This window comes from Eumetopias jubatus, unplaced genomic scaffold, assembly GCF_037043125.1.
Source record: "Eumetopias jubatus isolate StellerSeaLion01/CBP00866 unplaced genomic scaffold, mEumJub1_p1.0 scaffold_17, whole genome shotgun sequence".
Lineage (NCBI taxonomy): Eukaryota > Metazoa > Chordata > Mammalia > Carnivora > Otariidae > Eumetopias > Eumetopias jubatus.
Window position 1 is genome coordinate 70,439 of NW_028274823.1, and position 19,569 is coordinate 90,007.

General features: G+C 55.1%; 1 protein-coding gene across 1 annotated transcript in view; it reads right to left on the reverse strand.

Moving 5' to 3' along the window:
• The window catches only part of LOC114203915 (histo-blood group ABO system transferase 2-like), a 29,174-nt gene extending 9,605 nt beyond the window's left edge, over positions 1–19,569 (reverse strand). The window contains exons 1-4 of the mRNA XM_088020103.1: positions 19,382–19,569; positions 19,092–19,225; positions 18,714–18,832; positions 18,549–18,613 (exon numbers count right to left, since the gene is read on the reverse strand). Coding sequence (XP_087876229.1) covers positions 18,549–18,613; positions 18,714–18,832; positions 19,092–19,225; positions 19,382–19,569 — 506 coding nt within the window. The remainder of the gene's footprint in view (positions 1–18,548; positions 18,614–18,713; positions 18,833–19,091; positions 19,226–19,381) is intronic.

Sequence of the window (19,569 nt, forward strand, 5' to 3'; positions counted from 1 at the left end):
TGTGGAGCTTCCCATTTCCACATGGCCATGTTGTCCCCCTTAGCTCAGGGCCACCAGAAAGGGCAGCTTGGGTGGGAGACACCATCATCACTAGGAGTGTGGAGCTTCCCATTTCCACATGGCCATGTTGTCCCCCTTAGCTCAGGGCCGCCAGAAAGGGCAGCCGGGGGCGACCACATACCAAGGCTGCCAGGTGTGGCTGAGGCAGGCAGAACTCGGACTTAAGCCTCAACTCCTGTCTACCTTATTTATAGTGCTCTTCATGGATAGAATGCCGTTGTCTGTGAGCTCTGATGTAGGAAAGATCGAGAATTTCCATTGTGATTCCCTCTCTGACCCTTAGGATATGTAGCAAAGTTACATTTAAGTTTTAAACATTGAGGGACTTCCTGGTTTTCTTTTCATTATGACTATGGCTCAATTCCCCTGTGGTCGAAGAATATAATCTAGTTAATTTCAGGCTTTTAAAATGTGTAGACTTGATTCACGGCCCAACGTATCGGCTATTTGGGTAAATATTCTAGGACCACTTGAAAATAATGTATTCTGCACTTACTATGTAATGTTCCATATATGTCAAATAGGTCACATTTCTTACCAATGTTTTGTCTGTTTTTCTATCGGATATTGCGAAAGGTATACTAAAATCTTCAAACAATGCTACTCTAGTCAACATTACTTTGGAGAATCTCCCAAGTGTTATAAGCCAAGAGAAACAAAAAGAATACCCATTGAGGAGATAATTGTGACTATTCACAGATAAGATGATGGTGTACATAGAAAATCCAAAGTAGTCTATAAATACACTATTAGAATTAAAAATGGAAAACTTGCAAATCTTAGAACCAAGGAAGCAATACAGAAAGCAGCCAGGGGGAAGAGATTTCTTACGTACGGAGGGAGGAACATCAGAATACTGTCAGAATAACACCAGGGAACTGGCAAGCCAGAAAGGGCTGGAAAGACAAGTACATGGTACTAAATGAGAACATGCAGCCAAGGATACATAGCCAGGAAAATGTTGCAAAAGAAAACCAAACTTGGGGCATCACAATGCCTGACTTCAATCTATATTACAAATCTGTGACAGGATGGTATTGGCACAAAAACACATAGATCAATGGAACAGAATAGAGACCCCAGAAATGGACCCTCAACTCTATGGTCAACCAATCTTTGACAGATCAGGAATGAATGTCCAATGGAAAAAAGACAGTCTCTCCAATAAATGGTGCTGGGAAAAGTGGACAGCCACATGCAGAAGATTGAAACTCGACCATTCTCTTACATCATTCACAAAGATAAACTCAAAATGGATGAAAGACCTCAAAGTGAGACAGGAGTCCATCAGACTCCTAGAGGAGAACAGAGGCAGTAACCTCCTCGACATCGGCCACAGCAACTTCTTTCAAGACATGTCTATAAAGGCAAGGGAAACAGAAGCAAAAATGAACTTTTGGGACGTCATCAAGATAAAAAGCCTCAGCACAGCAAACGAAACCGTCAACAAAACTAAGAGGCGACCCATGGAATGGGAGAAGATATTTGCAAATGACATTACAGTTGAAGGGCTGGTATCCGAGATCTATCAAGAACTCAAACTCAACACCCCAACAACAACAACAACAAAATAATAATAATCCAATAAGAAACGGGCAGAAGACATGAACAGACATTTCTCCAAAAAAGACATAAAAACGACTAACGTTTACCATCACTAGCCATCATGGAAATTCAAATCAAAACCACAATGAGATACCACCTCACACCAGTCAGAATGGCTAAAATTAACAAGTCAGGAAACGACAGATGTTGTGAGGATGTGGAGAAAGAGGAACCCTCCTTACACTGTTGGTGGGAATGCAAGCAGGTACAGTCACTCTGGAAAACAGTATGGAGGTTCCTCAACATGTTAAAAATAGAACTACCCTACTAACTAACAATTGCACTACTGGGTATTTCCCCAAAGATACAGACGTAGTGAAAAGAAGGGGCACCTGAACCCCAATGTTCATAGCAGCAATGTCTGCAATAGCCAAACTGTGGAAGGAGCCGAAATGCCCTTCAACAGATGAATGGATAAAGATGTGGTCCATATATACAAGGGAAGATTACTCAGCCATCAGAAAGGATACATACCTACAATTTGCACTGACGTGATTGAACTGGAGGGGATTATGCTAAGTGAAATAAGTCAAGCAGAGAAAGACAGCTATCATATGGTTTCACTCATATATGGAACATAAGGAATAGTGTGGAGGACCACAGCGGAAGGGAAGGAAAACTGAATGGGAAGAAATCAGAGAGGGAGACAAATCACGAGAGACTCTGGACTCCGGGAACCTAACTGAGAGTTACAGAAAGGAGGGAGGTGGGGAGATGGGGTATCTGGGGGTGATGGGTATTAAGGAGAGCACATGTTGTGATGAGCACTGGGTTATATGCAAATAATGAGTCATTGAACACTACATCAAAAACCAAAGATGTACTATATGTTGGCTAACTGAACCTAATTAAATAAGTAAATAAATAAATATGCTTTCTACATGAAAAACAAATAATAATGAGTACAGAATTTCAGACTTGCAAATGAAATGTTCTCAAGATATGTATCACAGCAGTGTAAATAGACTTCACACTACCGGACTTTATACTGAAAATGTTTGAAATGGCAAAATCAATGTTATGATTTTTACAATTTTTTCCTTTTTTTATTATGTTGTGTTAATCACCATATATTGCATCATGTTTCCCTTCCTACTATCTTCTTCTTTTTTCTTAACATATAATGTATTATTTGTTTCAGAGGTACAGGTCTGTGATTCAACAGTCTTACACGATTCACAGCGCTCACCATAGCACATACCCTCCCCAATGTCTATCACGCAGCCACCCCATCCCTCCCAACCCATCCCCACTCCAGGAACCCTCAGTTGGTTTCCTGAGATTAAGAATTCCTCATATCAGTGAGATCTTATGATAGATTTTTACCATTTTTTAAAAGTACATTCTGTATGATTCCATTTTTTTAAAGATTTTATTAATTTATTTTAGAGAAAGAGCGTGGCACGAGAGTGGTAGTAGACACAGGAGGTGGAAGAGAGAATCGTGAGCCCGCGCTGCCCTGAACACAGACCCTACGTGGGGCTCGATCCCACACCATGAGATCACATCCTGAGCCAAAATCAAGAGTCGGCGGCTTAACGGACTGAGCCACCATCCATCTCCTTGGGCATTAGTACTGGTGCATTGCCTGCTCTCTCCACCACCGCTGTGCTGAACACTCCTGAAAACACATCTGTGAAAAACCAGCCAGAGTTTCCGGGGGAGAGTCTGAGGCCAAGCACTGCCAGGTGATGGCTGCACCCGTGGCCTGGGATGGGTGCTGCTCACTGTTTTCCAGGCCTGGGGTGCCCAACACCCTTCTTTCCAGGGGACCTGCAGGGGACCCCAATGTCCTCAGGTACCTGAGGGCAACCCGGCCCAGGAATTCACCTTCTGTAGCAGAGGACAGATGGGACTTCTTTCTCTGGCCAGGAGTGTGAACCCTGATCCCGGGAAAGGAGAGCTCTCCTGGACTCCTCGCCCAGCCAGGCAGCTGTGGCCATGATGTATGTGACGGAGCCAGAGCGGCTGGGACTTGGAGGGAATGAGTGCCTTAAACCAGCCTTGTGCGGGGCATGCGGGAGCAACAGCCCCTGCTTCTTGGGGAGCAGTGATGTGTGCAAAAGGGAGGAGGCTGGGGTGGAGCCTTCCAAGCCACACCACAGTCTCTCCCTTGGTTCTGAAACCAGCAGGAAGGGACCTCCAACGGCAGAGACCAGACTCCAGGAGGATGCCTATCCAGGGAAAGGGGGTCCACTGGAGGGCACTGAAGCACCCAGCCCCACCGACCTGCAGGCCATTTGCACAGGATCACCTCCCACACTTCCTCAAAACGTTGTCCGTCTTCGTGTGTGGACAGTGACTGGCCCACTCAGGGCTGGTGCACTTCCAGAGGAGGACTAGAGACTTTTCAGGGCTTGCTCATGGGTCAGAGGACCACCGCCAAAGAAGCAGAGAATATCCCTCTTCCTCCGGAGCTGGGGAAGGCAGCCACCGTCCTGGGGCGGGACCAGTCCAGAAATGTGTTCTTTCTGAAGCCCCAGCCTTCCGTGGGCGTTGCTATGCCTGAGAAAGGCCCCCTCAGCCCCAGAGTCAGGAGCAGTGAGGAGCTGTCTCCAACCCTGGCCCAGGATCACGACCCGAAACCATCCTGTCTTTGGGAGGACAGGTCTCCTGCAGGAGCCAGGGAGGGGACTGGCCCCTCTCCCCTCCCCAGGTCCAGGACTCCCGGGACCTGCAAGAGCTCTTCATCTGAGGAGGAGTCATGGAGAGCAAGTGTGACTCGTCAGCCCAGCAAGTGAAATAACCAAACTCCAACGCTCAGGTTCTAACAGAAGCAGAATTTCAATGTACTGTTTGGGGGCAGCCTCCTCCCCTCTTAGGCCTACGGGGCCTTGTGGGACCCCAAGGAAAGTCTTTGTTCTCCTTCCCTCAGAGAGAGGAGCTGGCCCCGTGTGCCAGGGTCCCCACCGTGTTCCCAGTGCTGAGGAAGAGCCACACGCAGGGGCCTGGTGTCAGGAGTGTGGTCGGCCACTGCTCCTGGGCTCCCAGCCAGGGGCCTGGTGGCTGCATGGAAAAGCTGAATTGCTTTTGGGGGAAGGAGTGCTCACTGCCCACACCGCTCGCCATCCCCCTCTGCACTCTGCAATCCAGGCTCTGTGCCCAGCTTACGTCGATCACCAGCACTCCCCATGTTCCTGCCATGGGAGGGATCATTGAGCATCACCCCATTGCACAGAGGAGGAGAGCGAGGCCCAGAGAGGGGAGGTAAATGGCTCCAGTCCCAGAGCTGGTCAGCAGAGAAGCTGGAAAGCCAGCCCTCCAGAACCCCTGCTAGACCAGCCAGAGACTCCCTGAGTTGAAAGCGAGCCCTCCCCTGCCTGACAAGCCACGCACTGGCCCCTGACCTTCATGATGGCCTGTTCTTGACCGTGAAGGTGAGCTGGCCGACTAGGAGGGGGAGTCCAGCTGGTGCGACAGGCTGTAGCTACAGGACAAAGTGACACGTCTGAGCTAGCAGGATCCACACTCTGGTCTCCCTCCCGGAGCCTGCCTGGGAGCTGGCATCTGGGTGCCCTAGGGGCCAGCACACAACAGGGTCTGCACTGACCAGGGAGCCATGGCCCCCAGGGAGAGTCCACTCTGCCCTCTCCCCGCACCTGCCTGGCCTCACCTCTCCTAACTGTGGGGCTGCAGGACCCGGAACCAGGCCCCATAGGGATGGCTTGGTTCCAGCTTGTAATGATTTCACAGCCCGTGGAGCCCCTGGGGCCGGAGGGAGGACTGGCTGTGGACCAGGACTGGGCTGGGGAGGATGCAGGGCCTTGTGGAGAGTGAAGGATGGGGCAGGGGCCGAGTCCTGGGGCCACTGCTCATGTCTAGAAAGGGCTGAAATCCCTGAATGCCCATGGGGTCCCTCATTACAGTAACGACCCCCTTCCCACTCGGGCATCCTGCTGGTGGGCCCCTCCACCCCGGCCTCCTTCCCGCCCCTCTGACTCCAGCCGGGGCTGCAGCCAGAGACAGGCTGGACCTCTGTCCCGGATCCTGCCAGGAAGACAAGGCAGAAGGAGGAGAGGAGAAGGGGAAGGGGCAGACTGATCTTCTCCCTGTCCTGAGTCGGCCTCCACTGATGCCTCCAGGTCCTCTGGCCCAGCCCTGCACTTAGCTGGACCCTGAGAGGGAGTCTGCATTCCAGGCCAGCTGGGTGGGAGGGGTATTCAATGACCTGTGCGTCCCCAGATGTCCTACCCACCTGGCCTTGCACCCTAAGGCCTGCGGCCCAGGGTGGGTGTAATTGCGGGGCCCAGTGGACTTTGGGGCCACAGAGCAGTTGGCTGTGGTGAGGGAATGTGTGGGACCGGTCAGGTGCAGAGCCATGGGGCTCATGTACATGCGCTGCAGGGCTGGTTCACCGTACAGGTGCTGCGTGCAGGTCTCCTTTGCACACCTGGCCATGACACACCTGGCTGGCCCTCTCGGTGGGGAGGTCTGGGTGCCTGGTGCACCTGTCCCCCACCTACCCCTGGAGGAGCGGCCATGTTCAAGCGTTTCCATGTCCAACCCTCAGGGACAGTTGGGAACCTGGGTCAAGAGAGGCAGGGACTGGCCCAGGACAAATGAGGGGTGCAGAGCCCAAGGAGCAGGGCTGCTCTCCAGTCCTGGGCTAGCCCCAACCCTCCCATGAGGGTCGCTTTGGGGGTGAGACCCCCTCAGATCCTCGGGGAGAGCTACCCACCATGTCCCATGTGGGGACATGACCTTGGCATCCCCAGGCATGTAGAGGCATGCGCACCTGCAAACCCACCCCCACACACCACTCTGCCCAGCTGGGGGTCAGAAGGGGAGGACACCCTGGGAGCGAGGTGGGGGACAAGGGGGAAAGAAGAAAGAGGTTGGAGACAGCTGGGCCATGGGGCAGGGCATCAGGACTCCTGGCAAGGACCCAGATCCATAGCATGGGGAGGGGAGACAGGCCAGGCTGATGGTCAGGGGTCCCCAAGGGGCCCAGGGGGTTGCCAGGGCACTGGGAAAAGACAGGGTCTGGGTTCCAGTGTCCACCACCACCCTGGGCACTTGGGAGTAGGAAGAGATACCCACCCCCAAATCCAGAGCCCAAAAGGCCTCAGCTTCCTCTGCTATCACTTGGGCTGCAGAGATGCAGTGTCCCAAGGGTCCCACAGGCTTGTAGAAGAGCCTGTTGGCCTTGGATCTCCATCCCTGACCCTTTGTGATCCCAGTGCTGGGAAAATGCTTTGTACTCACTCTTGGTCCTTCTCAGCAGAGGACAGACTCGGGGCTTGGGAGGCTGAGGACCTGGCTACGCAGAACGTGGCAGAGCCCTGGGCCACCAGTCTGGAGACCAAGGTCAGGGCCCTCCTTGTTGCAGCCTCAGGGTCCCCATGTGGAAGAGGATCCAGAATCACTGCTCTGGTCAGGGGGAGGAGGCCTTAGGAAGGAATGGGGCACCAGGACCGGAGAGGGAAACGGGGACAAGGGAGGCTGCTGAGGTTTCTCACATCGCCCATGGATCCCACAGATCCTGCTCCTGGGAGAGACACAGACACAGAGACAGAGAAGGAGACAGAGAATGAACACAGGACAGAGGGAACCAGGAGAAGTCACAGACTTTCCTCCACCAGCTTGGAAATGACATCCCGGCATTTTGTGCCATTCTATTCCGGAGAGCGCCGTCACATAGGCCATCCACCCTGGAGGGGAGGGGATTCCACAGGGATGTGTGACCAGGATTCAGGGGTATTAGGGGCCACTGTGGGGACTGCCCAGCACACGGGCACAGACGAGGCCCTGGGACCTGAGCCTAACCCTAATGGGAGCCCCTGGAAGTCTGTGTTGTGAGAGGACAAGGTCAGAATCAGTTCATTCCTACCTTCCCACGGGGGCTGGGACACAGGCAGGAGGGGGGTGGCTTTGCCTGGACCCCAGAGCACACCCAAGCCCCTCTGAGCTGTGTTCCATGCCAAGCCCAGCTCCTTGGCTCATCCTTGCATTGCCAAGTATGCACCAGCCTCCTGTGATAGCAGGTATGGAACACGTGTAAGGTCCTACCCCTGATGGCGTCCCTAGAACTAGAAGCCAGAATACCCCGATGTGCAGATGGGGAGCCTGGGGAGGCCCTGAGAGGCACGGGGTCTGTCCAGGGTCATAGCCCTGGGCATGCGCAAGAGTCCGGTCTGAACCCAGCTCTGTGTCCTCACAGCAGGGACACCGGCTGCACCCAGGCCTCCCGGGGCTGTGGGTGGGCTGTGAGGGTGTCACTGTGTGGATGCGGCATGGGGGGAGGGTGAGCATTCCGCAGCGGGGGAGGGGGTCCCTCGGGGGGCTCTTGTGTGAGGAGGAAGTTGGGTAAGGGGACCCCAGGCAGTGGTGTCCTCACTTCCCTGACAACAGAGCCCAACAGAATTTGGAACCCCGGTAACCAGGCACCCACATTCCACAGACAGCCCCCTGCCCAGCTCATTTCATTGGAGATCTTAATGGCAAAATGTTCATGTGTTGCCTGCCAAGGTCCCGAGGCTGCAGGTGGAAGAAGGCGCGCCTTGAGGACGCTGTCCCCCGCTGGGGATTTCATGTCAGGACTCCCCACCGCCTCTGGCCATTTGGTCGGAAGGACAGAAAGGTGACAGCAGGAGGCCCAGAGCCGGCCACCCAGCCCCACTCGCTCTGATGACCTGTGTAGCCCCAGGTGCCCTCCCTGTGTGTGTGTGTGAGTGTGCACATGTGTGTGTGCGTGTGTATGTGAGTGTGTGTGTAAAGAGGGGTCATGGGGGTGGGGCCACCCCGAGCAGGAGCAGGCTGATGAGGGGTCAGATACCCAGTGGGCAGGTCATGTTCAAGGTCAAGGCTGGCTGTGTGGGATGGGGTGTGCGGGCGCTGCCCCTTCTGCCCAAAGTTTATCCCGATAGCACTGCAGGGATGGGTCACTGCATCCCGGGTGCAGGGCTGTGCACGCACAGGTGTGTGTCTGATCTGGGAGCAGCAGGGGGACTGGGCAGGAGGACAGTGCGGATGGCCGGGCAGGGCTGTGATTCCTCCGGGCCGGCTACCGGTCCCTGTCTTTGCAGAAGGCAACGGAGGACATGGAGAGGAGGCTGCTGGACACGCCCTCCGTCTCCTCGACAGAGGGGGTGACCCCACAGGGGTCCCCAGGAGCAGATGCTGGGGATTGTAGGGGAAGACCTCCTACACAACCCAGACCACTGTCCCAGGTGGTTGTCCACCGGTCAGTGGTCCAGGAGCCAGAGCCCACAGAGGCCAAGGCTGAGGGTGAGAAGGCTGGGGCTGGGTGTTTGTGGTGTGTGGGGATGGGTCGCTCCTGGCCCCACAGGGAGGAGCCCCCAGAGGCTGTTGTGGGGCCAGGAGCAAGACTGGGCTCAGAGCACACAGCGGGTGGACTGCAGTCGGGGAGATGTCCCTGTGAGGGTTCCTTCCCGGCTGTGGCTTCTCTGGGAGGCCCTGGGCTGGGCTCTGTCTCTGCAAAGGCCCATGGAGAATAGGCACAGAGGTGAGCTTTTCTCTTTTCACAGCTGCTCCACCCTCTGAGGACCTAGAGCTGGCTCCAACTCCATCAGCAGCTCTGGGGGGAGGGGTGGTGCCTACAGCGACTTCAGGAGCACACCAGGAGCCGGCAGGTAACCAAGCACCTGCCCACGGAGAGCCTGGCATGGACCAGGAAGAACTGGCACCTGCTCCTGCCCCAGCCCCTGCCACAGTTCCTGCCCCTGCCAGAGCCGCTCTCCCTGCCCCTGCCCCTGCCCTTGCCCCTGGCCCTGCTCTTACACCCAGCCCTGCCCCTATCCTAACCCCTGCCCGTACTCCTGCTCCTGCAGGGCTCCCAGAGCCACATCCAGAGCCCACAGCCCTGCAGGGAGAGCTCCTTGTACCATCGCCGGACCCCGACGCCTCACCAGAGTGTTTCATCCCCTTAGTTCCATTGCCGGACCCTGACGCCTCATCAGAGTGTTTCATCCCCTCCCCCGATGTTCTTTCTCTCTGGTTCATATTAACTGTTATTTTATCTTTTCATGTTCTGTATACTGTTTATTATTTGTTTTAAATAAAATTACTTGTTTTCAATTGAACATGTCATGAGTATTAAGTACATGCCCAACGCTGTGCCACCACACCCCAGAACATTGCTGCAGAATATCTCATTCCCCAAAGGAGTCCCCGAACCAGAAGGCCTCCCTGCCCATTTATCCCCCAGCGCAGACCCTGGCAACCCCTAAACTGCTTTCTCTCTCTCTGTTCTTTTACCTGTTCTGGATGATTCCATAAGTGGAATCACGCAGTAAGGGCCTTTGTGTCTGCCCACCTATTTTCAAAAGGGACTCGTTTTCTCCTGTGTTTACTTGACATAGAATTTCACTTATTTGATATTGAAATCCCGATGGATTGCACATCACATGTAATCATAGAGGCCACTTTAGGAATTATGGGCACAATCTCTGGGCCACCACAGCCTGACCCCAGACAGGAAACGCTGGTTCCTCCTGTGGCCCACACAGAAACCAGGGAAATGCAGAAAGCTGGAAGACACACCACAAAGGGCAAAAGCACTGCTCAGAACCCAAGGCCAGAGAAGGTTTTCACCTGACTCTGGTCCAAACCACGCTCCAAGTCACTGGGTTCCACAGGGACGGAGACCAAACACATGCAAGTCCAAGGCGGAAGGATAGGCACGCAGGGAATATGGGTCAGAGATGCGGGAGCTCCTGGGGAAGGGCTCCGGCAAAGGAAACCCTATGGAGGCAGCGCTGGTCACCCTCAGACCGGCAGGTGTCTGGTCTGGGGACCAGCAGCCCTGGGGAGAACGTGAGGAAGTAGAGGTCCCCTGGAGAGAACGGTGACAGGCACCCCTGTCTGGGAGAACAGTGAGCAGCACCCATTCCAGGCCACAGGTGCACCCATCACCTGGTATGCTCAGCCTCGGACTCACCCCCGGAAACTCTGGCTCGGTTTTCACAGATGTATTGTCAGGAGTGTTCATCACAGCGGTGCTGGAGAGAGCAGGGAATGGACCAAGACTAATGCCCAAGGAGATGGACGGGATCCACGGTCCCCGTCCTCATGATAGAATGCCCTGCAGCTACTGTCCCAGTGTCATCCGGGGCACAGGATCCGGGAAGCCCCTCCTGAGACCCCCCTTCCTGCCACGCTGTTCCTGGGAACATTGAGAATTGTTTGAGGAGGAGGGGGAGAGGATCCAGGATGACAGCGGGTGCAAGGAGAAGGAAGGTCAGCACTGGGAGGACAGATGGACGTGCCCTGAGCCACCATCCAGGGCCCGGGCTGTGATGCCCTTGGACCTTACCCCAAATAATGGCTCCTGAGGTATGGATCCAGCTTCTGTGGTTTCATTCCCTCCCTCCCTGCATCATTTATTCACTCCCTCATTCATTCCCCCCTCCCTCTCCTTCCCCTCCACCCCTCCCTCCCTCCCTGCCTCCCTGCCTCCCTCCCATTCTCCCTGCCTCCCTCCCTCCCTTCTACCCCTCCCGTCCTCCCTTCCCTCCTCCCTCTCTCTTTCCCTCTCTCCCATCCTCCCTCATTCAGCAGAGGATCTGGGGTCCCTGCTGTGTACTGAGCACTGGGGCTTCATCAGTGAGCACCCCACAAACCACATGGTCACGTCCACTGTGGGAGGTGACGGGGCAGTCCTCAGGGCTAGCACTGGTGATGAGCACCAGGAATCTGCTCCTGAAAACAGGTCAGTTGCACAAAGAATGGAGAGACCCATGCTTAGCACTTCCTCTAGAAAAATCTAGTCCTGAAAAGTGATGAAAAGTAAGTATATCCTAGACTTCATGCGATGTGAGTTCTACTGGCAGGTACCTACTGATTCCTAGAACCAACAAAGAGTAAATCATCCAGTGTCAACTGGGGTGTTGTGACCCAACTTTTCTGACCAAATGACACGTTTCAGCCAACATCTCCAGGGCCTCTGAGTTTTCCCAAGGGTCTCTGCGATTCTCTGCTCCTTCCATCAACCTCCTTGGGAAGCTCTATCCTGTCGTCTTCCTTGTCTCCTGCCTCTTCTGGGACCCTTCCATGGCCTCCCCACCAGTGCCACCCCCACCAGGACTCCCTGTGCCCCCTGGCCTGACGCCCACATCCCATGCTGGGTCCCGTGAGCCCAGTGCTTTTTGCAAGGACTGTGTGCTCCCTCTGGGTCACTTGGCATCTCTCTTGCAGTGGCCTGCATCTTCCTGTGCTGGGTCTCCTCTGAGCAGTCTGTGAGGCCAGACTGTACCCATGTCACGGGCATGGAAGCGAGAGTCCAGAAGGTCCAGACGACCTGCTCCCAGTCCCAGCGTGTGGAGCATGGGTCAAGGATGGTCCGCGAGCAGAGGAAGACTTGGGCCCAGGGAGACTGAGGGAGGATGTGGCACAGTGAGCCTGCAGGAGGAGAGTGAGCACTATGGGGGCCTGGTGCTCAGACCTGCTGGGAGACTGCATCTCACCCACAGCAGCTCTGTCCCCAGGGCTGGAGGGTGTCAGGGTAGCCACCCTCCGAGGCTCTAGGCTGACAGTGACTGGCAAGAGAGGAGGTGCACCTGATGCAGGAGAGAGCCCTCAGGCAGAGAGGAGGGGATAGGCTCTCCCCCAGCAGCAGGTGCACTGGGGCAGGCTGAGGGGCATCCGTGGACAGCAGTGCCTGCAGCTGGGGTCTCCACACAGACCCCCTCCTCAGGCTCAGCACAAGCTTGTCTGGATGGCCTTTGTCCCCCACATACAAAGTCTGGCCTCCTCAAGCCCTGACTCCCAATCCTTTGACCTCAGCTCAAGCGACAAGAAATGGCCAATAGTTTAGGTGGGGTTGGGTGCACAGGGACATTTGCTTTTCTGGCCCATGCTGTAACATTGCTGGCATTTTAAAGATCTCAGGGCTTTGATTCAAAAACGGTAGGATGCCGGGGACCCCAGTCGGCTTTCGGGAAACCTGCCTCTGGGCCTTGCAGCCCTCCCATCCCACCAGTTCTGCTCAGAATCCCTCCAGGTCACAGACCCCCAGTCTTGGCTCCTCAGATGGCCCGGACGATACACCTTCAAAAAGCGATCCCGGTGGGGCAGCAGGACACACTGTGGATTCCAGCAAATACACCTCCCAGAAACTGAGGGTGCTGCTGGACGAGCTGTCTGAAAACAGCCATGTCAGGGTTCCAGGAAGATACCAGAGGCACAGGAGTAACTGAGGAGCATCTGAAGGTCAGGTAGGGGCAGTCAGAGCTTCCAGACCCTTCTTCCCTAAAGCTCCTCATTCCTCAGCCTTTCTTCCGGTGATTCTGCCTGGTTTCTATTTGCCCCAACTGTTATCCATTGCCTTAGGCAGCAGAGACTCACGTATGCCTTTAAATGTTTTGGACATTGAATGTCCTCCAGTAGCCACTTCACTGCTGGGAGAGTTGGTAGCAAGCAAGAAGTCCCAGAGGACTCCAAGGGTCTGGACTTGGTGTTTCCCTCTTCTGAGACGGGGACACCTGTGGGAGGTGCAGGTGGTCAGCTGGGGGAAGGGGGCAGGCACCTGACGTGGACAGATGGGGCACAGGTGAGGCCCGAGGCCCCCGGGGTATGTGCCTGGCATCCGGACTGGACAGGTCTTCAGAGCTGCAGACTGGCTGGGATCATCTTCAGGCTGAGGAGGAAGGTGAGGGGAGCAGAGGGGACTGAGGAGGTTCGGCTCAGACAGGAGAGGGCTGAGCCACACTTTTGGGGGAAAAGCAGGGTCAGGTTCAGGCTCACAGGGACAGACCTTGAGGCCATTATGCCATGTGAAACAAGCCAGTCCCTAAAGGACCAACACTGGAGGACCCCACTTGTGAGGGATGGAGAGCACTCCCATCACAGAGGTGGAAGGAGCTGCTGGGTGCCGGGGCTGGGGAAAGGGAATGGGGGGTTAGGGTCTCGTGGGTAGAGGTTCAGTTGGGGATGATGAAAACATTGTGGCAATGGACCGGAAGTAGCCGGTGCAGAACAGGGAATATACTTATTGCCACTGAAACGCGCTTCATGGTATCAACTGTATGTCCATTATACCACAATACAAAAGAAATGAGTCAGGACGTCGGGGCCGTCGCAAATCCCTGGAGGGCCCAGGAGCAGGGAGCCTGTATCTTAGTTCTCGTTCTCACGCTCTGCCCCTTGTTGGGTGACTGAGCTCAGTAAGTGCTTGCTAAGACACAGTGCAGGCAGCTGGTCCAGAGAAAGTGCACAAGTGCAAACCCACTGGTGGGCACGGAGGAATCCCAAGGGGACGCGCATCCAGACAGAGCGAGTGCCCACATTTCACAAACACCAGCATAGAAATAGCCATTTATTTTTTTTAAAGATTTTATTTATTTATTTGAGAGAGAGGGAATGAGAGACAGAGAGCACGAGAGGGAAGAGGGTCAGAGGTAGAAGCAGACTCCCTGCTGAGCAGGGAGCCCGATGTGGGACTCGATCCTGGGACTCCAGGATCATGACCTGAGCCGAAGGCCGCCGCTTAACCAACTGAGCCACCCAGGCGCCCAGAAATAGCCATTTAAAACCAAGGCAGGAACCTTATATAGCCCAGAGGGCTCCACGCTCCTGGAGGTCGAGCTAGTGGCCACGGCCAAGGCCTCTGGTGGTGAGGGCACTGGGGGGTCTGAGAGGTGACTCGGCGCACCCTGACCCTGAAGCCCCATGGCTGCGGTGAGGTGTAAGGACTGGGAGGGAAGACCCGGCCAGCGCCTGTTCTGGCTCCATGGCTGCTACAGGGCTGCTCCCAGCCCCAACAGGCAATGTCTGTTTAGAACCAGAGAGAAAACCTTTTCCCTCAATCGTTCTTTTTAAAGATGGTTGCTCAGCATTGACACAGAAAAACCTCTGACATAAAACTGGAGCCGTTCACAGCTGCAAATGACCCCGAAATGATCAAAATGTAGTGACCACAAAGAGAGGAACGTGTGCCCCCAGGCAGGCCTCCTGTGCACAGGGGTGCCTGGGGCGTTGGCGTGCCCGTGCAAGCAGTGCTGGGCTCCACAGTTTCCCTCAAGGGGACAGAAGTAGGAATCTGCTCTGACAGCTCCGCTCAAGGCAGCACCCCCTGATGGAGACGGGGGCAGCCCCTCGTGACTTCCAGATGTCCTGGTGATTCTTGGGCACAGCCATGGATCTCAGCTTCTTCATGACCCAGGGAATGATGGGGGGCCAGCCCAGCAGCCTCGGGTCCCGCAGATCCTCCAGGGGACAGCCCAGCAGCCGCGGGTCCTGCATGGCCTCTGGGGGCAGCCCCTCATGAGTTCTGTGTGTCCTGGTGATTCTTGGGCATGGCCCGAATCTCAGCTTCTTCATGACAGGGGCCAGCCCAGCAGCCGCAGGTCCCACAGGTCCTTCAGGGGACAGCCCAATACCGTGGGTCCCATAGCTCCTCTGGGGACAGCGCCTCATGAGTTCTGGGGGTCCTGGTGATGCTTGGGCACAGCATGGATCTCAGCTTCTTCATGACCCGGGGAATGATGGGGGCCAGCCCAGCAGCCGTGGGTCCCACAGGTCCTCCGGGGACAGCACCTTGGTGGGCCTGTGCAAGTCCCGTGCGCTCCCACTGGGGTCACTTGGCATCTCCCTTGCAGCGGCCTGCGTCTTCCTGCGCTGGGTCTCCTCTGAGCAGTCTGTGAGGCTGCACTGTGCCCATGTCACAGGCACAGAAGCGAGAGTCCAAAAGGTCCAGATGACCTGCTCCCAGTCTCACCATGTGGAGCCTGGGCAGGGAGTGGTCCCTGAGCAGAGGAGGACTTGGGCCCAGGGAGCCTGAGGGAGGATGTGGCACAGTGATCCCACAGGAGGAGAGTGAGCAATGTACGGGCCTGGTGCTCAGACCTGCTGGGAGACCACATCGCACTGGCTCTGTCCCCAGGGCTGGAGGTTGTCAGGGTATCCACCCTCCCAGGCTGCAGGCTGGCAGGGACTGGCAGGAGAGAAGGCCCCTGGTACAGGACAGAGCTCTCAGACAAAGAGGAGGGGGCAGGTGTTCCCCCAGCAGCTGGAGGAACTCTGGGTAGCCACCCTCCCAGGCTGCAGGCTGACAGTGACTCGCAGGAGGAGGCGCACCTGGTGCAGGAGTGAGCCCTCTGCAGAGAGGACGGGGCAGGTGCTCCCCCAGCAGCAGGGGCACTTGGACAGCCTGAGGGGGCATCAGTGGACAGCAGTGCCTGCAGCTGGGGTCTCCACACAGACCCCATCCTCAGGCTCAGCACAAGATTGTCTGATGGCCTTTGTCCCCCAAATTCAAAGTCTGGCCCAGGATCCCCCCTCAAGCCCCAACTCCCAATCCTTTATACTCAGCTCAAGTGACAAGAAATGGCCAATAGTTTAGGTGGGGTGGGTGCACAGGGACATTTGTTTTTGTGGCCCATGCTGTACCGTGGCTGGCATTTTAAAGATCTCAGGGCTTTGATTCCAAAACGGTAGGATGCCGGGGACCCCAGACAGCTTTTGGAAACCTGCCTCTGGGCCTTACAGCCCTCCCATCCCACCAGCGCTGCTCAGAATCCCTCCAGGCCACAGACCCACAGTCTTGGGTCCTCAGATGGCCCAGACGATGTGCCTTCAAAAAGCGATCCTGGTGGGGCTGCAGGACACACTGCAGATTCCACCAAATCCCCCTCCCAGAAAGTGAGGGTACGACTGGACCAGCTGTCCGAAAACTGACAGGTCAGGGTTCCAAGAAGACACCAGAGGCAGCATCTGAAGGCCAGGTAGGGACAGTGAGAATCTCCAGTTTTGCCTAGGGGCAGCTCCCGTCCCCCTAAACCCTCAGTGGGATGGCTTTACTGGGAGATTGGGGGGGACCATGCCTGGAGGACCCATGCCTCCACTGTTAGAGGTCGCCGACTTGATCAGTGCACAGGTGGGGAAACCTGGCCACACCCAAAGAATTTCTAGAAACAGTAGCCATCTCAGTGGTAGCTGACCTGGGAGGTCAACCTTCCAGCTGCCTGAGGTGGGATCGAGCCACAGACCAGCACACTAGCCAGAAATGGAAGAAGGAGAACAAGTTCTTCATTTCATAGTTTCTAAGTCACCGGTTTGTTCCTACGGTCAGTATACTTTGCATCCTGGGAAATCTCTGCCTGTCTAAGGTCATGAAAATGTTCTCCTCATGTTCTCTGCTGGAGTTCTTGAAAAATCTCTGGTTTATAGGTAAAAATCATCCGGAATTGACTTTGGTTGGCACAGCCATGCTGGGAAAAGGATGGATTTTCCCCAAAATACTAAAAATAGAACTCCTGTATGATCCCACTGTCAGGTAGACCTTTTTAGGAAATGTAAGTCAGTTTCTCGAAGTAAGATCTGCACTCTCCCACCCAATCTCCCTGAGGAGGGGCGGCCACCCTTAGCAACCCTCCCCTTGAGGCAGGCGCCTCCCTGGACAAGGGGCTACCCCAGGGCTGGGAGGTCTCCACAGCAGCACACCCAATATCCTGGATACTAGGAGACAGAGTACAGCACCAGGCCAGTGAGGGTCAGGACACACTAACCCAAATATGGCACCTTGGCAAATTAAAGAGAGAAGCTAAAAGAACTTTTGCATAGAGCAGAAGCAAGAAGGTCTCTCTGACCCCCAGCCATCAGCCCTTCTTCCCTTAAGCAGGTCAGAAGACTCCCATGTGGAACTTTCTCTCCCCGGACCACAGGGATGACGTGCTTATCACCAGAGTCAAGGAATTTAGGACCACGGGGTCTATACGAACACACCTGGTTAAACGAACCCTTATCTTCCTAGTTAACTTCTTTACCGTTTACGAGCCCTAGTCCAAACCCCTGTGTCTGTCAATTCTTCACACACTTACTGCTTCTTTGTCTAAAAGGTAGAAGAGCTGTCTGCTCCAGTCACCTCTGCTGGTCGTCATGGTCTTGTGAGGTTCCCACCAAAACAATCAATACATTTTGCTTGCTTTTCTCCTGTCCATCTGTATTTGTCAATTTCCAGACTCAGCCAGGGACCTTCAAAGGGTTGAGGAAAACTTTTTCCTCTCTTGCAACACTGTGGGGCGGGGGGTGCGGAGTCAGAAAAACCCATCCCATCTTCCTGGCTTTGGTGAAAACGGACCTCTGCTGGGAAGCAGCACAGGACAGTGCATGGCTGGAGGAGCCAGGGAGAGAGGCACATGGAACATGTAGGAGCTATTGGCCCCCAGCCAGGGGACTTGGCCCCAGTGACAAGTCCAGGGTGTGATTATGATTATTATAATGGAAGCATCCCGAACATCAGACCTTCCCCACGCCAGGCTTCATGATTGCTGCTCGTTGTAGTTGCTACTGTTGGTTTAGTGACTTTTCTGAACTTACTTTGTCAAGTCTGTATTCTTTGCTGTGTGTATGGCTACTGAATCCCTGTGCTGTTAACTTGGTGGTCAGCCAGTGGCTGGGCAGAGAAGTCACCCCTGTTTCCGAGCTATGGGCTACAGATTGGAGGTCCCCACAACCTCTTCAGGTTTGAATAATCTGCTCCAGTGGCTCATGGAACTCAGAGAAACATGTTACTTACTAGATGACCAATTCATTGAAAGGACAGAACTCAGGGCCAGGCAGCCAGAAGCGATGAGCAGGGCAAGGTGTATAGAAGTAGCTCAGAGCTTCCCTGCTCTCTGAAAGAGGCCTTTGCCCACCTCCACTCTGACCTTCGTCTATACTTCCTAACTGAGGACGTCCTTCCTTCTGACTCATCTGTTAACTCGAGTGAAAGACCCGGTGGGCACCAAAACGACTCCTCAAGTACTAACCACTGCTGCCGTCCTGGTGATTCTTGGGCACAGCCATGAATCTCAGCTTCTTCATGATGGGGGGCAGCCCAGCAGCTGTGGGTCCCACAGGTCCTCTGGTGGCAGGCCAGCAGCTGTGGGTCCTACAGGTCCTCTGGGGACAACACCTTAATGGGCTTATGGCCCAGCAGGTACCTGTTCAGGTGGCTCTCGTCGTGCCACACAGCCTCAATCCCATTGGCCAGGTTGACCCCCATTGTCTGGTGACAGGCCAAGGTCAGTTGGTGAACCTCTACCACCGACCCCCCAGAAAAGGCCCCCTTGTAGTCAAAGTAGCCCTTGCCCCTGGGAAATGTGCACCTGGGACTGTGGCCAATGCTCGTAGCTGAAATCCTTGTGGGCCGCCTGGTAGAAACCGGGGCGCAGGGTGCCAAAGAGGGTCTCCATACTCACGTGGTCGCGGAACTTCATGTCCACCTCTGTGCACACCAGGTAGTCCACCTCACAGAGGAATTGTGGAGTTAATCTTAGAAAATATATTGTCAGCCCTAAGGAGTGATTGTGGAAGCAGCTGAAACGTCAGCAGCGTTCCTGTTCTCAGGCTACTGACCACAATGGCCCGGTAGGAGCAGGATCCCATGATCCCCAGGGGCAGGGCAAAGGTTAGGAGCCAGGAAAGAATGTAACCCTCCGTGCCCCCCTTCCTGCACCTGGTGTTTGCTAGCACAAACGTCCCACTCTTCCCCGATCCCATGACGGCCTCCCTGCGTGCCTGTGCGTAGAGGAGGGTGCAGGCCTGCTTCACAGCTTCAGCGTACTTGCCATCCCTTTGTCCTCCTTTCCCACGCTTTGAGGCATCTGCCTTTGCTTTTCTGGTAAAAAATGACGTAAAAGCGATATGCAGAACCCAGCTGCTGCTGCCCTACTTACAGAGGCAGCCCTGCATGGCCGCTCAGATTGGTGTCTGAGAACTTTATTTCAGCGCACGATGATGGGAAAAGCTGCTTACAGAAGCGGCGGATCATCACGTGCTCTGCATGGACGCGTCCTCCCAGCGCGGGGTGCCGGGAACCTCGAGCACCACCACCCTCCGGCCTTCCCGGAGGGGCACATGGGGCCCGGCGGGCAACTGATTGGTGAAGACGTAGTAGGTGACCCTGTGTCCCACCATGAACTGCTTCTCAACTCTCTGCAGGAACATCTCCAGGAAGACCAT